The sequence below is a fragment of the Gorilla gorilla genome, chromosome 1, assembly GCF_029281585.2.
Source record: "Gorilla gorilla gorilla isolate KB3781 chromosome 1, NHGRI_mGorGor1-v2.1_pri, whole genome shotgun sequence".
NCBI classification, from domain to species: Eukaryota; Metazoa; Chordata; class Mammalia; order Primates; family Hominidae; genus Gorilla; species Gorilla gorilla.
In genome coordinates, this window is record NC_073224.2 from 70,246,625 (window position 1) to 70,263,589 (window position 16,965).

Here is a 16,965-nt window from a genome sequence, read left to right on the forward strand (position 1 = left end):
AAACAGTGTCTTGGAGAGAATGTGTTCATGATTTTTTCTTTGATAGGTTCTGAATACCAATTAAAGTATATCTCACTTACTCTGGGAGGTGAGACCTTTTTATTTTCAAGATGCTGTCTTTAAAAAAAATGTTTGAATAGCGACCAGCCTAGCCAACATGGTAAAACCCCATTTCTACTAAAAATACAAAAATTAGCTGGGCATGGTGGTGGGCACCTGTAATCTCAGCCACTCGGGAGGCTGAGGTAGGAGAATTTCTTGAACCTGGGAGGCGGAGGTTTCAGTGAGACAAGATCACACCACTGAACTCCAGCCTGGGTGACAGAGTGGGACGCTGTCTGAAAAAAAAAAAAAAAAAAAAGTTTGAATAGCAAGACAGCAAAATAGAAGGTAACCCACTTACAGCCCCCAACAACAACAAGAATTCTGCACCAATCTATGGTCAAAAGTGTCTCTGCAGGAATCTTAGGCTTTGAGTAAGAGCCTATGAAACCCTGGTGGAGCCCAAGCCTTAGGAGGGTGGTTTAGAGAATGCACACCAACACCCAGGTAGCTAATCTGGCAATCTTGCTCCAAAGTTCAAGCCTGGAATTGGCCCAGTCCTTTAAGGAGCTTAGCTACAGCCCCATTTGGCCTTAAGCCTGGAACCAAAACCAATCTGTTAAGGAGTCCAGAACGAATCTTGCACACTGGTGCCTTAACGTAAAGGCTTGTCTGCCCTCTGACAGAGGTCTCAGCAGTGAACCTGAAAGTTAGCTCATGGCTCTGCTCTAATCCCACTAAGATGAGATCCCAGCTCAGAGCTGCTCACACAAGGACGCAGAGGGAGCCTGAGAACATCACCAACCTCCAGCCCACAGCTGATCCTGAAGTGGCCCATTCTCAGCTCTAGCCTGTCTTGCTGCAGTTGAGGAACTATCTGGCCTCGTCAGGGTCCTCCTGGGAGATGTGTGTGCCCGTCTGAGCCGAGGAGACTGAGCTCTCCAGCCTCCATCTCACAACAAATCTGAAGAGGGCCCAGCCTCAGTTACAGCCCCTCTTACTGCAGTCTGGCAACTATCCTGTCTGTGCAGGGCCCTGCTGAGAGGCACAGACTTGTCTAAGACAATGTGATAGACAAGGCAGCCTCCATTCCACAATAGATCCCAAAGGGCCCAGTCTCAGCTCCAGCTCTTCCTATTGCAGTCAAGAAACCACCCTGCTTGTGCAGGTATCTGCTGGGTGATGCACACTCATCTAAGCCAGTAAGACAGGCCAACCAGGCTCCTCCCCACAGCAGATCCTGAAGGGGCCAATCTCAACTCCAGCCCCTCTAGCTACAGCCTGAGACCCATCCTGCCAGTGCAGAGGCCTGCTGAGAGGCATGCCTGCTGGGCCATTGGTATAGTTTCTGAGACTCAGGTCCATGAACAGTATTCCCTTACAGGCCCAGTACATTCCTTGAGTCTTCCCCGGTCCATCTGTGCTGGAAAGCCATATCAACCACAGAGTCCTTGTGAGACTTGTGGCAAGCTAAGAGTGTTTCCTTTTGCTGAGACAGCTGCATTGGTCACAGGCTCAGGGAACACAACGATCAGTCTGCTTAGAACCATGGAAGGCCCTCTGAAAAAAAAGCAGGCACAAAGCTGGATGGTGAAGACTAAAATAAATACCTAATCCCTCAATGTACAGACATTGTCACACATCCATAAGCATCAAAAACACTGAGGGAAAAACACCCTCCCCTAGCCAAGGGAAGCCATGAGGGATTGTGCCATGAGGAATGGTGCACCCAGGCCCAAATACTATGCTTTTCCCATGGTCTTTGCAAACCGCAGACCAGGAGATTCCCTCAGGTGCCTATGCCAACAGGTCCCTGGGTTTCAAGCACAAAACCAGGCAGCCATTTGGGCAGACACAGAGCTAGTTTCAGGAGTTATTTTCATACCCCAGTGGTGCCTGGAACGCCAGCAAGACAGAAGTGACACTCCCCTGGAAAGGGGGCTGAAGCCAAGGAGCCAAGTGGTCTAGCTCAGCCCCACAGAGCCCAGCAAGAAACGATCTACTGGCTTGAAATTCTCGCTGGCAGCACCAGAATCTGAAGTCTACCTGGGACATTCGAGCTTGTTGGGGGAAGGGTGTCGCCATTACTGAGGCTTGAGTAAGTGGTTTTCCCCTCACAGTGTAAACAAACCCATGGGGAAGTTAAAACTGGTTGGAGCCCTCTGCAGCTCAGCAAAGCCGCTGTAGCCAGACTGCCTCTCTAGATTCCTCCTCTCTAGACAGGGCATCTTTGAAAAAAAGGCAGCAGCCCCAGTCAGGGGCTTCCAGATAAAATTCCCATCTCCCTGGGACACAGCACCCTGGGGGAAAGGGTGGCTGTGGGCAGAGCTTCAGCAGACTTCAGCATTCCTGCCTGCTGGCTCTGTGCAGTGGATCTCCCAGCACAGCGTTCGAGCTCTGCTAAGGGTCAGACTGCCTCCTCAAGTGGGTCCCTGACCACCTTGTCTCCTGACTGGGAGACATCTCCCAGCAGGGGTCAACAGACACCTCATATAGGAGAGCTCTGGCTGGCATCTGGTGGGTGCCCCTCTGGGATAAAGCTTCCAGAGGAAGGAACAGGCAGCAATCTTTGCTGTTCTGGAGCCTCCATTGGTGATACCCAGGCAAACAGGGCCTGGAGTGGACCTCGAGGAAACTCCAGCAGACCTACAACACAGGGGCCTGACTGATAGAAGGAAAACTAACAAACAGAAAGGAATAGCATCAACATTAACATCAATAAAAAGGACATCCACTCAGAAACCATATCTGAAGGTCACCAATATCAAAGCCCAAAGGTATATAAATCCATGATGATGGGGAGAAATCAGTGCAAAAAGGCTGAAAATTCCAAAAACCAGAATGCCTCTTCTCCTCCAAAGGATCACAACTCCTCGCCAGCAAAGGAGCAAAACTAGATGGAGAATGAGCTTGATGAACTGGCAGAAGTAGGCTTCAGAAGGTGAGTAAACGCAAACTCCTCCAAGCTAAAGGTGCATGTTCTAAACCAATTCAAGGAAGCTAAGAACCTTGAATAACAGGTAGACAAATTGCTAACTAGAATAACCAGTTTAGAGAAGAATAAAAATGACCTGATGGAACTGAAAAATACAGCACAGGAACTTCATGAATCATACGGAAGTATTAATAGCAAATCAATCAAGTGGAATAAAGGATATCAGAGATTGAAGATCAACTTAATGAAATAAAATATGAAGAGAGATTGGAGAAAAATGAATGAAAAGGAACAAACGAAGCCTCCAAGAGATATGGGACTATGTGAAAAGACCAAACCTACATTTGATTGGTGCACCTGAAAGTGACGGGGAGAATAGAACCAAGTTGGAAAACACTCTTCAGGATATTTTCCAGGAGAACTTCTCTGACCTAGCAAGACAGACCAATACTCAAATTCAGGAAATAGAGAACACCACAAAGATACTCCTCGAGAAGAGCAACCCCAAGACACATAATCATCAGATTCACCAAGGTTGAAATGAAGGAAAAAATGTTAAGGGCAGCCAGAGAGAAAGTTCAGGTTACCCACAAAGGGAAACCCATCAGACTAACAATGGATCTCGCTGAAGAAACCCTATAAGACAGAAGAGAGTGGTGCCAATATTCAACATTCTGAAAGAAAAGAATTTTCAACCCAGAATTTCATATCCAGACAAACTAAGCTTCCTAAGTGAAGGAGAAATAAAATCCTTTACAGACAAGCAAATGCTGAGAGATTTTGTCACCACCAAGCCTGCCTTACAAGAGCTCCTTACAAGAGCTCCTGAAGGAAGCACAAAATATTGAAAGGAACAACTGGTACCAGCAACTGCAAAAACATACCAAACTGTAAAGACCATAGACACTATGGAGAAACTGCATCAACTAACAGACAAAATAACCAGCTAGCATCATAAAGACAGGATCAAATTCACACATAACAATATTAACCTTAAATATAAATGGGCTAAATGCCCCAATTAAAAGACACAGACTGGGCCGGGCGCGGTGGCTCACGCCTGTAATCCCAGCACTTTGGGAGGCCGAGGTGGGCGGATCACGAGGTCAGGAGATCGAGACCACGGTGAAACCCCATCTCTACTAAAAATACAAAAAATTAGCCGGGCGCAGTGGCGGGCGCCTGTAGTCCCAGCTACTCGGGAGGCTGAGGCAGGAGAATGGCGTGAACCCGGGAGGCGGAGCTTGCAGTGAGCCGAGATTGCACCACTGCACTCCAGCCTGGGCGACAGAGCGAGACTCCGTCTCAAAAAAAAAAAAAAAAAAAAAAAAAAAAAAAAAAAAAAAAAAAGAAAGACACAGACTGGCAAATTGGATAAAGAGCCAAGTCCCATCAGTGTGCTGTATTCAGGAGACCCATCTCACATGCAGAAACACACATAGGCTCAAAATAAAGGGATGGAGGAATATTTACCAAGCAAATGGAAAGCAAAAAAAAAAAAAAAAAAAAAAAAAAGCAGGGGTTGCAATCCTAGTCTATGATAAAAAAGACATTAAACCAACACAGATCAAAAGAGACAAAGAAGGGCATTACATAATGGTAAAGGGATCAATGCAACAAGAAGAGCTAACTATCCTAATTATATATTCACCCAATACAGGAGAACCCAGATTCATAAAGCAAGTTCTTAGAGACTTACAAAGAGACTTAAACTCCCACACGATAATAGTGGGAGATATTAACACCCCACTGTCCATATTAGACAATCAATGAGACAGAATATAAACAAGGCTATTCAGGACTTGAGCCCAGCTCTGGACCAAGCTAAGAGACATCGACAGAACCCTCTGCCCAAAATCAATATAATATACATTCTTCTCAGCACCACATCACACTACTTCTAAAATTGACCACATAATTGGAAGTAAAAAACTCCTCAGCAAATGCAAAAGAACAGAAATCATAACAAACAGTCTCTCAGACCACAGTGCAATCAAATTAGGACTCAAGATTAAGAAACTCTCTCAAAACTGCACAATTACATGGAAACTGAACAACCTGCCCCTGAATGACTACTGGGTAAATAACTAAATTAAGGCAGAAATAAGTAAGTTATTTGAAACCAATAAAGACAAAGACACGACATACCAGAATCTCTGAGACACAGCTAAAGCAGTGTTTAGAGGGAAATTTCTAGCACTAAATACCCACAAGAGAAAGCAAAAAAGATCTAAAGTCAACACCCTAACATCACAATTAAAAGAACTAGAGAAGCAAGAGCACACAAATTCAAAGGTTAGCAAAAGACAAGAAATAACTAAGATCAGAGCAGAACTGAAGGAGATGAAGACACAAAAAACCCTTCAAAAATCAAGAAATCCAGGAGCTGGTTCTTTGAAAAGATCCACAAAATAGACCACTAGACAGACTAAAAAAGAAGAAAGAGAAAAGAATCAAATAGATGCAATAAAAAATGATAAAGGGGACATCACCACTAATCCCACAGAAATACAAACTACCATCAGAGAATAATATAAACACCTCTATGCAAATAAAACCTGAAAATGTAGAAGAAATGGATAAATTCCTGGACACATACACCCTCTCAAGTCTAAACCAGGAAGAAGTCAAATCCCTCAATAGGCCAATAACAAGTTCTGAAATTGAGGCACTAATTAATAGCCTACTGACCAAAGAAAGTTCAGGACCAGACAGATTCACAGTTGAATTCTACCAGAGGTACAAAGAGGAGCTGGTACCATTCCTTCTGAAACTATTCCAAACAATAGAAAAAGAGGGAATCCCCCATAATTCATTTTATGAGGCCAGTATCATCATGATATGAAAACCTAGCAGAAACACACACACGAAAAAAATTTCAGGCCAATATCCCTGATGAACAATGATGCAAAAATCCTCAATAAAATACTGGCAAACCCCATGCAACAGCACATCAAAAAGCTTATCCACCATGATCAAGTCAGCTTCATCCCTGAGATGCAAGGCTGGTTCAACATATGCAAATCAGTAAAGGTAATCCATCACATAAACATAACCAATGACCAAAACCACATATTATCTCGATAGATGCGGAGAAGGCCTTCAATAAAGTTCAGCACCCCTTCATGCTAAGAACTCTCAATAAACCCCTTCATGCTAAAAACTCTCAATAAACTGATGGGACATATCTCAAAATAATAAAAGCTATTTATGAGAAACCCACAGCCAATATCATAGTGAATGGGCAAAAACTGGAAGCATTCCCTTTGAAAACCAGCACAAGACAAGGATGCCCTCTCTCACTACTCCTATTCAATATAGTGTTGGAAGTTCTGGCTAGGGCAGTCAGGCAAGAGAAAGAAATAAAGGGTATTCAAATAAAAAGAAAGGAAGTCAAATTGTCTCTGCAGATGACATGATTGTATATTTAGAAAACCCCATCATCTCAGCCCAAAATCTCCTTAAGCTGATAAGCAACTTTAGCACAGTCTCAGGATACAAAATCAATGTGCAAAAGTCACAAGCATTCCTATACACCAAAAATAGACAAACAGAGAGCCAAATCATGAGTGAACTCCCATTCACAATTGCTACAAAGACAATTAAATACCTAGGAATACAACTTTCAAGGGATGTGAAGGACCTCTTCAAGAAGAGCTACAAACCACTGCTCAATGAAATAAGAGAGGACACAAACAAATGGAAGAACATTCCATGCTCATGGATAGGAAGAATCAATATCGTGAAATGGTCATACTGCCCAAAGTAATTTATAGATTCAATGCTATCCCCATCAAGCTACCATTAACTTTCTTCACAGAATTAGGAAAAACTACTTTAAATTTCATATGGAACAAAAAAAGAGCCTGCATAGCCAAGACAATCCTAAGCAAAAAGAACAAAGCTGGAGGCATCATACTACCTGACTTCAAAGTATACTACAAGGCTACAGTAACCAAAACAGCATGGTACTGGTACCAAAACAGAGAGAGACCAATGGAACAGAACAGAGGCCTCACAAATAAAACCACACATCTACAACCATCTGGTCTTTGGCAAACCTGACAAAAACAAGAAATGAGGAAAGGATTCCCTATTTAATAAATGGTGTTGGGAAAACAGGCTAGCCATATGCAGAAAGCTGAAACTGGACCCCTTCCTACACCTTATACAAAAATTAATTCAAGATGGATTAAAGACTTAAATGTAAGACCTAAAACCATAAAAACCCTATAAGAAAACCTAGGTAATACCATTCAGGACATAGGCATGGGCAAAGACTTCATGACTAAAACACCAAAAGCAATGGCAACAAAAACCAAAATAGACAAATGGGATCTAATTAAACTAAAGAGCTTCTGCACAGCAAAAGAAACTATCATCAGAGTGAACAGGCAACCTACAGAATGGGAGAACATTTTTGCAATCGATCAATCTGACAAAGGGCTAATATCCAGAATCTACAAAGAACTTAAACAAATTTACAAGAAAAAAAAACAACCTCATCAAAAAGTAGGCAAAGGATATGAATAGACACTTCTCAAAAGAAGAAATTATGCAGCCAACAAACATATGAAAAAAAGCTCATCATCACTGGTCATTAGAGAAATGCAAATCAAAACCACAATGAGATACCATCTCATGCCAGTTAGAATGGCGATCATTAAAAAGTCAGGAAACAACAGATGCTGGAGAGGATGTGGAGAGATAGGAACGTTTTTACACTGTAGGTGGGAGTGTAAATTAGTTCAACCATTGTGGAAGACAGTGTGGCAATTCCTCAAAGATCTAGAATTAGAAATACCATTTGACCCAGCGATCCCATTACTGGGTATATACCCAAAGGATTATAAATCATTCTACTATAAAGACACATGCACGTGTATGTTTATTGTGGCACTGTTCACAATAGCAAAGACTTGAAACCAACCCAAATGCCCACCAATGATAGGCTGGATAAAGCAAATGTGGCATGGAATATTATGTAGCCATAAAAAAGGATGAGTTATGTCCTTTGCAGGAAAATGGATGAAGCTGGAAACCATCACTCTCAGCAAACTAACACAGGATCAGAAAAACAAACACTGCATGTTCTCACTCATAAGTGGGAGGTGAACAATGAGAACACATGGACACAGGGAGTGGAACGTCACACAGTGGGGCATGTTGGGGGGTGGGGGGCTAGGGGAGGGATAGCATTAGGCGACATACCTAATGTAGATGATGGATTGATGGGTGCAGCAAAACACCATGGCACATATATACCTATGTATGAAACCTGGACGTTCTGCACATGTACCCCAGAACTTAAAGTATAATTATAATAAAAAAATACAAAAAGTAGCCACCAATGGTGCCTCATACCTGTAATCTCAGTTACTTGGGATGTTGAGGCATGGGAATCACTTGAACCCAGGAGGCAGAGGTTGCAGTGACCTGATATCTTGTCACCGCACTCCAGCCTGGGCAACACAGTGAGATCCTGTCTCAAAAAAAAAGAAAAGAAAAAGGGTGAGATGGAAGGATCACTTGAGCCCAGGAGTTCAAGGCTGCAGTGAGTTGTGATCACACTGTTGAATTCTAGCCTGGATGACAGAGCACAATCCTGTGTCTAAAAATAATAGTAATAATAATAGTAACTTTCCAAACCTATAAAAAGATATAAATATTTAAGTACAGGAAGGTCAAAGGTCATCAATCAGGATACCCAATAAGAATACCCAAATAAGAATACCCAAAGGTATATTGTAATCAAACTCACACATCAAAGACAGAGGATTCTGAAAGCAGCAAGAAAAAATAAGCAAATTAACATATAGGGATATCCAATACACCTGACAGCAGACTATTCAGCAAAACCTGAAAAGCCAGGAGTGGGTGGGACAATATATTCAGAGTGCTGAAGGAAAACAAACAAACAAACAAAAAACCCTGCAAACCAAGAATACTGTAGCCAACAAAACTATCCATCCGGAATAAAAGTGAGATAAGGACTTTCCCAAAAAAAGCTAAAGGAATTTATTACTACCAGACTTGTTCTAAAATAAACAATAAAGGGAATTCTTCAAATCAAAATAAAAGGATGCTACCATGATTGTTACACTGATATTGTAATCATGATGTGTAAACCACTAATATTTTTACTAAGAAGACCAAAAGATAAAACTGTTAAAAATACTAATGACTACAATGATTTGTTAAGAGATTGGCAATATAAAATGTAAATCATGACATCAAAAACTCAAAATGTGAGGGGAGAAGGGAGTTGTTGTGTAAAGGAATTTTTATTGTCGTTAGTCTGTAAAAGTAAACAGACGAAGATGTACTAGGCAAATGCTAATCACAAGAAAACTGAGTCATATTGATAAAATATAAAACAGGTTTATAATATAAGAAATACTGGTAGGGATAGACAATAAGAGTAACAATGGCACTTAAACTTGAGATAAATGGCCTCTTTCTTCTGCAGGTCTATGTAATAGTCCCAATATTTTCAGACTTTCTTCCCCTTTCTCAGTGCCCCCAATGAAAAAGCCACTGAATTTCTACTTCCTTTCCTCCTGTTTTGCTTGTGTACTCTCTTCACTAGTCTCATGGTAGTTTCTAATCCTTCTTTCATTAAAATTTCATGAGTTTTTCATGATTATGATTCATCAGTCCAGAAATAAGTTACAGGAATCAATATTTTCATAAAGATTCAGAAGGAATTCTAATGTGCATCCAAGATTGAGAACTGCTGGCCTAGAGCAACTGAAGGGGAAGCACTGAAGTCTTCTGCTCTTGTGGGTCTCACCAAATGTACTTCCTAACTAAAAAATAATAGTCATAATAATAATAACAGAAAGATATAAATATTTAAGCACAGGAAGGTCAATCAATCAAAATCAACCCAAATAAGAATAAATGAAGGTATATTATAATCAGACTCACAAAGGTCAAAGACAAAGGGAGGATCCTGAAAGCAGCAAGAGAAAATAAGCAAACAACATATAGGGAGATCCTATTTGAAGCACTGCGTTTTGCTGCCTCCCAGTTCCTCATGACCCATCCTCACCCTCAATAATGCCACTCTGAACTTGGAGAAATTTATAGGGCTCTGCAAGGGATTCCAACCTTTCCCAGGTGAGCTTTGCCTTGAAATCAAGTGGATTTAAGTTTGGTCAGTCTAAATGTTCTCCAAGCCTGTTCTACATATTGTAGCCAGAGCCTTCTTTCTGACCTCAATCTAGTATCCTTCTGCCCCACTACCTAACGTGTACCCTTCAATGGTCTTTCACAGCCTTTAAATAAGGTGCAAATTCTTTGACTTGGCTTATAAAGCCCTCCTTGATCTGGACCTTGCCTTCCTATCCAGACTCAGCTCCTACCACTAGTTCCCTCAAATGTGATGTGACAGTAATATGGATCTTCATTCTTTCTTTACACTCATTGTGCTTTCTAGTCTTATGTCTTACATATGTTTCCTCTCCTTAAAACTCATTGGCCCTCCTCCCTCCACTGCCCTTGACTACCCCTCCCCTTCTACTCTTTACCTGCCTAAGTCTAACTCCCCATTCTGCTCCTAATATATATTTTACTCCCTGCAGATGGCCCTGAACTTCCAGGATAGATTCCACTGTTTCCAAGCAACCCAACATCTGTATTTTTGAACATTAATCTGACTTATAATTAAATTATTGTAAATTACTATTTGTCTGTCTTCTCTCCCAGACTCTAACTTCCAGGAGGGCAGAGATGAGTGTGGCTTGTTCACTTCTGGCTGTCCAGCAAGGAGCACAACACTGGAAATGAGGGGAATGCTCAATAAATATTGAATGAATGAATGAATGAATGGTTACCTGATGGGTAAAGTTTCTAGTTTTGCCTACCTAGTTCCCTTTCCCCATTCTCAGACCCTGCAAATACTGAAGCTTAGGTGAGTTAAAAGGCAGAGAATTTACAATGTGAGTCAAATTTGAGTAGACAAACTTTTCTGAATAAAATGGCATGAGAAATGCTAACGAGGTTAATCTTCAGTGAGAAATCGTTGATTGTCTTAGATGCTCTGACGTGAAGCCAGTTCATACTGAAGGCTTCTGTTCCTCCCCCTTTCATCCTGAGGATTCAAATCCCTGTGCTTTGCTTATAGTCATTGTTTACACAGTCCATCTAGATATATTTTTCCTTTTTAAAATTATATAAATCCTTCTCTCTTGTGCCTTCCATGGCATCTTATGTATTGAAAGTAAACCTTTGCTAATGACAGTATACTATCTGCTGTCCACTTCATATGGCAAACCTGGTCATTTGTCTGGAATGAAAGTTTTGTCTCTACAAACTTACATGCCAAGCATGTCAATTACCCTTGATTCATTCCACACTCATTCATTGCCCTTCTCAAAATAGCTCTTAGAAACTCACTCTTCTCATAAGTAAATAGAAGAATTCCAAGAAGTGGAATGAAACAGGGAAGAGAATTCAAGTGAAGCATGATCATAAAACACCCACACATCAACAACATACTATTACTCCCTCCGATACACATGATCATTGTCTCTTAAAAGCAAAACAAACAAAAACAAAAAGTCCAGGTTAACTGTCCTTAAAATAATGTCTCAGAAATCCTACCATTTTTTTCCCAGAACTATTTCTGTCATAGAGTCTGATAAAATCGACATTACTTTTCATTGTAAATATGAATAAAATATCACTGCTATACATTGAGACAAAAAATCTTTGTTACTTCTATTTTAATTAAAACGTCATGAATGTTTAATAAGAAAAATTATATATGCTACTTACATATCTTACATACCCTAAATAACAGGATAACCCATGTAACTTTTTTAAATGTTAAAGGGAATAATTCAATGCAAAAAAAAAAAAAAACATTGTGACCAAAAAAGAGAATGGACATGAATGCCTAATGAGCCAAAAGTATATCCTATGGCTCAAAAAGTAACTAGAAAAACCCTAAATTGACAATGATACATCAGAAAAATACAAATAAACTCAGTAAAATCTCAAATATAGCTAAAACAATAACTAAACTGAACAGTTAAGAATTGTGAAACATTAAGCTAAAGGCATTTCTATGTGCACCACACTAGTGATCTATATTGAGAACGTAATATCCCAAGATAAAGGAATTTTTATACCTGAAAATTCACACTTAGTAACAGAATTTACTAGCTGGAAACAGACAAGATGATGAGCTAAAACCTGTATGAAAGTTACATGGAATTGTGGGACTATTGAAAAGTTCAAACCACTATATTCAGCCTCTCCTTTTGATGGACATTTCTATTTCAGAGTAGACAAATGGCTCTAATTCTCCATTCATCAGAAAAAAATTCAGGAATTAAGGTCATTATTCTTATGAACTCCCAATTTAGAGAACATGTGCTTCCAATCTTCTAATATAGGGAGATTTCTGCCAGTGTTTCCAGAAAAAAAAATTATATGCACATGTAATTGTTTATGCTGTCTTACACTGTTTATAACCCACTCATTTCCTCCTTTCACTCTTAGCTCTGTTCTAGCCATGAGCATATGTTACTAATAGCTCAGTACCATGTTATGCTTTTTTTGGCTAGGGCATCTTCTCTTGCCATGGGCCTCAATCAAAACCAGAAGTCTTTCCAGTCACCTGGCAAATGGCAAAAGCAGGATACACAGGTGGGTATATGCTCATTCCAAGGCATATCAAGTATTGGGACTCTTTCTTAGTGGTACAAGGCCCAAAGTATTGTAAATTGTTTTTCCCTTTGGTGGGGATACCTTGACATCTTCCAGATGTTCTCTTAGTGTTACAGCAGAATCTAGTATCAAGGTTGTCTGGCCTTCCTTTCATTCAAGGGAATCTGATCCTGTAAACAAGTAATTTTAGGAATTGGCTAAGGGATCTGCTCACGACTTTTTTCTTTTCATGGCTTAAGGCTTGTTTGTTAGACCTGGAGTTTTTGTTTCTTTTATGTTATGTGGTTGCTCTACTCCCAATTTTTTCCTAGGGAACTCATCCACAATCAATTAGAAGGAGCCAGATAGTTTTTCCAGGCAGGCCAGTCTGATGATCATGCCAAACCACTGCCTGTGATGTGAAGGTCTTGCCTGCTCTGTCCCACTCCCATGGTACTGCTCACTGTAAATTAAGTATTTCATAACAGAATTTCTGGACTAGAGAGAACAATATTTTAAACAGATGTATTCAAACAGTTGTTTTAAAGATACTTGTGTTTTCTTCAATATGTATTTCAGGTGTTTGCTGAATAGGCTATCCTCTAGACCCTTTAGATTTGACTATGTCTATAATTTCTAAAGTTAAACATTTCTATTATTCTAACATGTCAACTTTCTTTGACACCTGAATGCACTTGCATGTTTCAATTTGTGTGTGTGTGTTAACTAAGACAAAAATAACTGTTACAATCAACTTAGCTAGTCTATTTTATACAGAATCTCTGGTACATTAACCACATTGACAAATTCAGTAAAACTAAAATCATGCTGCACTCTCCTTGGCCAAGCGTCCATAAAATCTATTCCCACATATATTTTCCACTTTAGGATTAACAAACATTGGCATTTTCCTGCTTGCCATTCTTTTGTTGTGCAAAATTTCATTTTCCAAGATCGATTTTGGACTCTGGGGCATGTCAGGGTATAATTCTAATTAATGATTTATGGATGAAAATATGTGGGGCATGAGCAAGACCGTTGACTTTTTTCTCAATGTGAACTCCCTCAGATGAAGCTACATGGGCATGTACCAGCATGAAAACAAACTAGCTTTCTGAATAACAAAGAAGTGTCACTTTTCTGTCAAGAAAGGCTCAGTGGGGACTTAGAGGGGTTTGGGGGTTTGAAGTACTCTGATGCCTCGGGTTTACTTTTTCCTAATTGATGCACTAACTTTCATGTAAGAAATATAGCAAATTCTGATAGTAGTCATTTTTGCTGTACACCAAAAATTTTCAGTTCTTATACTGGATGGAATTGTACATTCTTGCCCCCTTGAAATTACTAAAGTACATATGACTTGCTTTAGCCAAAGATATATGAGCAAATGTGACCTCTCTCACTTCCTTTAGATGCCTTAAGAGCCAGTGCACAATTCCTCACACTTCCTTTCTCTCCCTTTGCCACAATGACCAGCAATGCCCCAGATAGTCACTGCTGCATCAGGCTGGGTCCTGCAGTAAGGATGATGCAGAGCAGAACTGCCAACCAACCTGCAATGGATACGCAGTACAAGTGAGAAATAAATTCTTAAGTTTTAAGCCACTGACATTATGGAGTTATTTTGTTACCACAGTGTAACCCAGCTCATCCTGACTGATATGACTGTGAATTCAACTGGTGATTAAACACTGAGTTTAAATCTTGGCTCTCTCAGTTCAGTATGTACAAGATATAGGAGATATTTTCAACAACTTTACATAAAGTCCCTAGGTTTATATCCATTTTTTAAAATGATATTTTAATATCTTGGGCTTATCATTTTTTTGCTTTTATTCTTCCAATGCCATCAGAAGGAGCCTCCTTACACTGCTGTTTTTGAATTCCTCATAACCATTATGTTATTTCATGGTAGAACTAGTCTAAGCCTTCAAACTTTATCTTTTAGATATTTTTTCCCAAGTGACTGTAGGTGATAACTCGCCTAGCCTCATTATCACAGTGCATCATATTTGATATCTCACCCTTCCCTCAGGATCTTTGTCCTAAGATTCCTCATCACGATGTCCCTTGCTTAAAAGCAGCAGAAACTGACTTTACTGTAAACAAAAGGGAGTCTATTAGAAGGATATGGGCCTCTCAGAGAAGACAGGAAGTTAGGGGACCAGAATTGATATGGGAAAGAAACGAAGGGAACTCTGGAAGACAAGGGAAAAAGAAGCAGGAGATAATAACTATCTTAGAGCTGCAATAGCGGTTGCTTTCATGAAAGACTTTTGGCTGCTCTCTCTGCCCTTGTATCACTTGCTCAGACCTCAAAGCCTTGGGGAAAACTTTCCAATTAGTGGAGCTTAAATCACAAGCTTACCAACTAGCATTTCAAAGAAGTGGGAAAGAATTGTTCTGACCCATTAAAGTTACAGGCAGAGGTGGGCCTGAAATTCCCTCCTAACACAATTATACACAATGGGAGAAAGGTAAATCCTCAACTAAATCAGTTCTACTAGAAAGAAGAATAGATGCTAATCAACACCACCACCAAAAAAAGATAGTTGTTCGCTAGAAAGTGAGAAAAGAAGAGAGTAACATGGTCCTTAACAAAAGAGAGTTTTATAGCTTCCTTATGTTATTAGGTTATTATAAGAACTCAGGAAGTATTCACTTATCAAATGCATTTCTTTCATGCAGGGTCATGTAGTTGAAGGCACTTTAGAATAATACAAACCTTAATTCAAACCAGGGTCTGTCATTAAGTGGATGCTTTGGGGCAAGTTCCTTAACCTTTTTGCATCTGTTACCCTGAGAGTTGTCTAGGGGATTCTGAGTTAATATGTATAGAATGCCTGACACATATCCTGCACTAAATAAACATTAGTTTTCATCCCCTGTGTATTAGTCAGGGTTTGTCAGAGGAACAGAACTAATAGAATGTGTGTGTGTGTGTGTGGTGTGTGTACCATAGATAGATAGATAGACAGATAGATAGATTTATTTTATATATAAAGAGATATATTTTTAAGGAATTGGCTCACATGAGAATAGAGGCTAAAAGCCCAAAATCTACAGGGCGGGCCAGTAGAGACCCAGAGAAGGGCCAGTGCTACAATTCAAGTCCAAAGGCCATCAGGCTAAAGACTTAGGAGGGAGCCAGTATTGTAGTTCAAATATAAGTAGCCACCTGCAGAATTCCATCTTGCTCAGGGGAGGTGAGTCATATGTTCTATTCATGCCAACAACTGATTAGATATGGGCCACCTTTATCATGGAGGGCAATCTGCTTTACTCAAAGTTCACCAATTTAAACATTAATCTCATCCCAAAACACCCTTATAGAAATATCCAGAATAATTTATGACTACATATCTGAGTACTGTGGCACAGCAAGTTGACATATAAAATAAGCCATCTCACCCTAAAAGATGTTATTATTCCACAAAATAGTCTGTCTTTTTCTGGATTCATCAAAGCACTTCATATTCTGTTAAAACTAGTTAGGAAAAAGGTGCCTGAGACTGGACCTATTGTAGTGATAGGGGTGGCAGGCGTGAGATATGAAATAGCAGTTCCCAGAGGTCAAGTACTCAAGTTTTAGAAAAGGCTCACTCTCAAGGAGTCCTTTGCTATAGCAAGAAAAAGGCATGGCTAGACTCCAAAGAAAATGGTAATATCACCAACACCAACTTCTATCAGCAAATCTTTAACCTGATTTAAAAAAAAAAAAATGAGCTCATTATCTGCAAGCTTGTGACTGAAGAAAACAAATGGCTTTAGGTAACATGGCACATACCAAGAGATGAACAAATATTCACAAACAAGATTCTCATGAAACACGTTCCCCAGGCTGAAAAAGCAGGTAGGGTTCACAAGAGGCTCCTGGATGACCGCTGTAGTTGGACTGTGTCTCCCAAATTTCATGTGTTGGAAACTTAATCGGCAATGTGACAGTATTGAAAGGTAGGACCTGTAAGAGGTTACTGGATCATGAGGGCTCTTTCCTCATGAATAGATTAATGCATTCATGGATTAATGAATTAGTGAGTTATCATGGGAGAGGAGCTGGAGGCTTTCAAAGAAAAGGAAGAGAGATCACAGCAAGCGCATTAGCACATGCCTCCCTATTGCCATGTGATGCTCGGGATTCTTCATGGTACCCACCAGAAAGAAGGCGCTCAACAGATGCACTCTCTCAACCTTGGACTTCCCAGGTTTCATAACTGTCAGAAATACTTTCTTTTCTTTATAAATTACCCAGTTTCAGGTCTGTTATAAACAACAGAAAATGGTCTCATAAAATGACTATGCTGAGGCCACTAGTGCTTTGAGAAGCAGCT

At 40.1% G+C, this 16,965-nt stretch overlaps 2 protein-coding genes across 5 annotated transcripts in view; one reads left to right on the forward strand and one right to left on the reverse strand.

The window, feature by feature from the left end:
* ODR4 (odr-4 GPCR localization factor homolog) overlaps nucleotides 1-16,965 on the reverse strand; it is a 188,341-nt gene that overhangs the window by 50,959 nt on the left and 120,417 nt on the right. The window lies entirely within an intron of this gene.
* The window catches only part of PDC (phosducin), a 57,922-nt gene continuing 53,513 nt past the window's right edge, over nucleotides 12,557-16,965 (forward strand). The window contains exon 1 of the mRNA XM_031012970.3: nucleotides 12,557-12,634. Coding sequence (XP_030868830.2) covers nucleotides 12,569-12,634 — 66 coding nt within the window. The 5' untranslated portion in view covers nucleotides 12,557-12,568. The remainder of the gene's footprint in view (nucleotides 12,635-16,965) is intronic.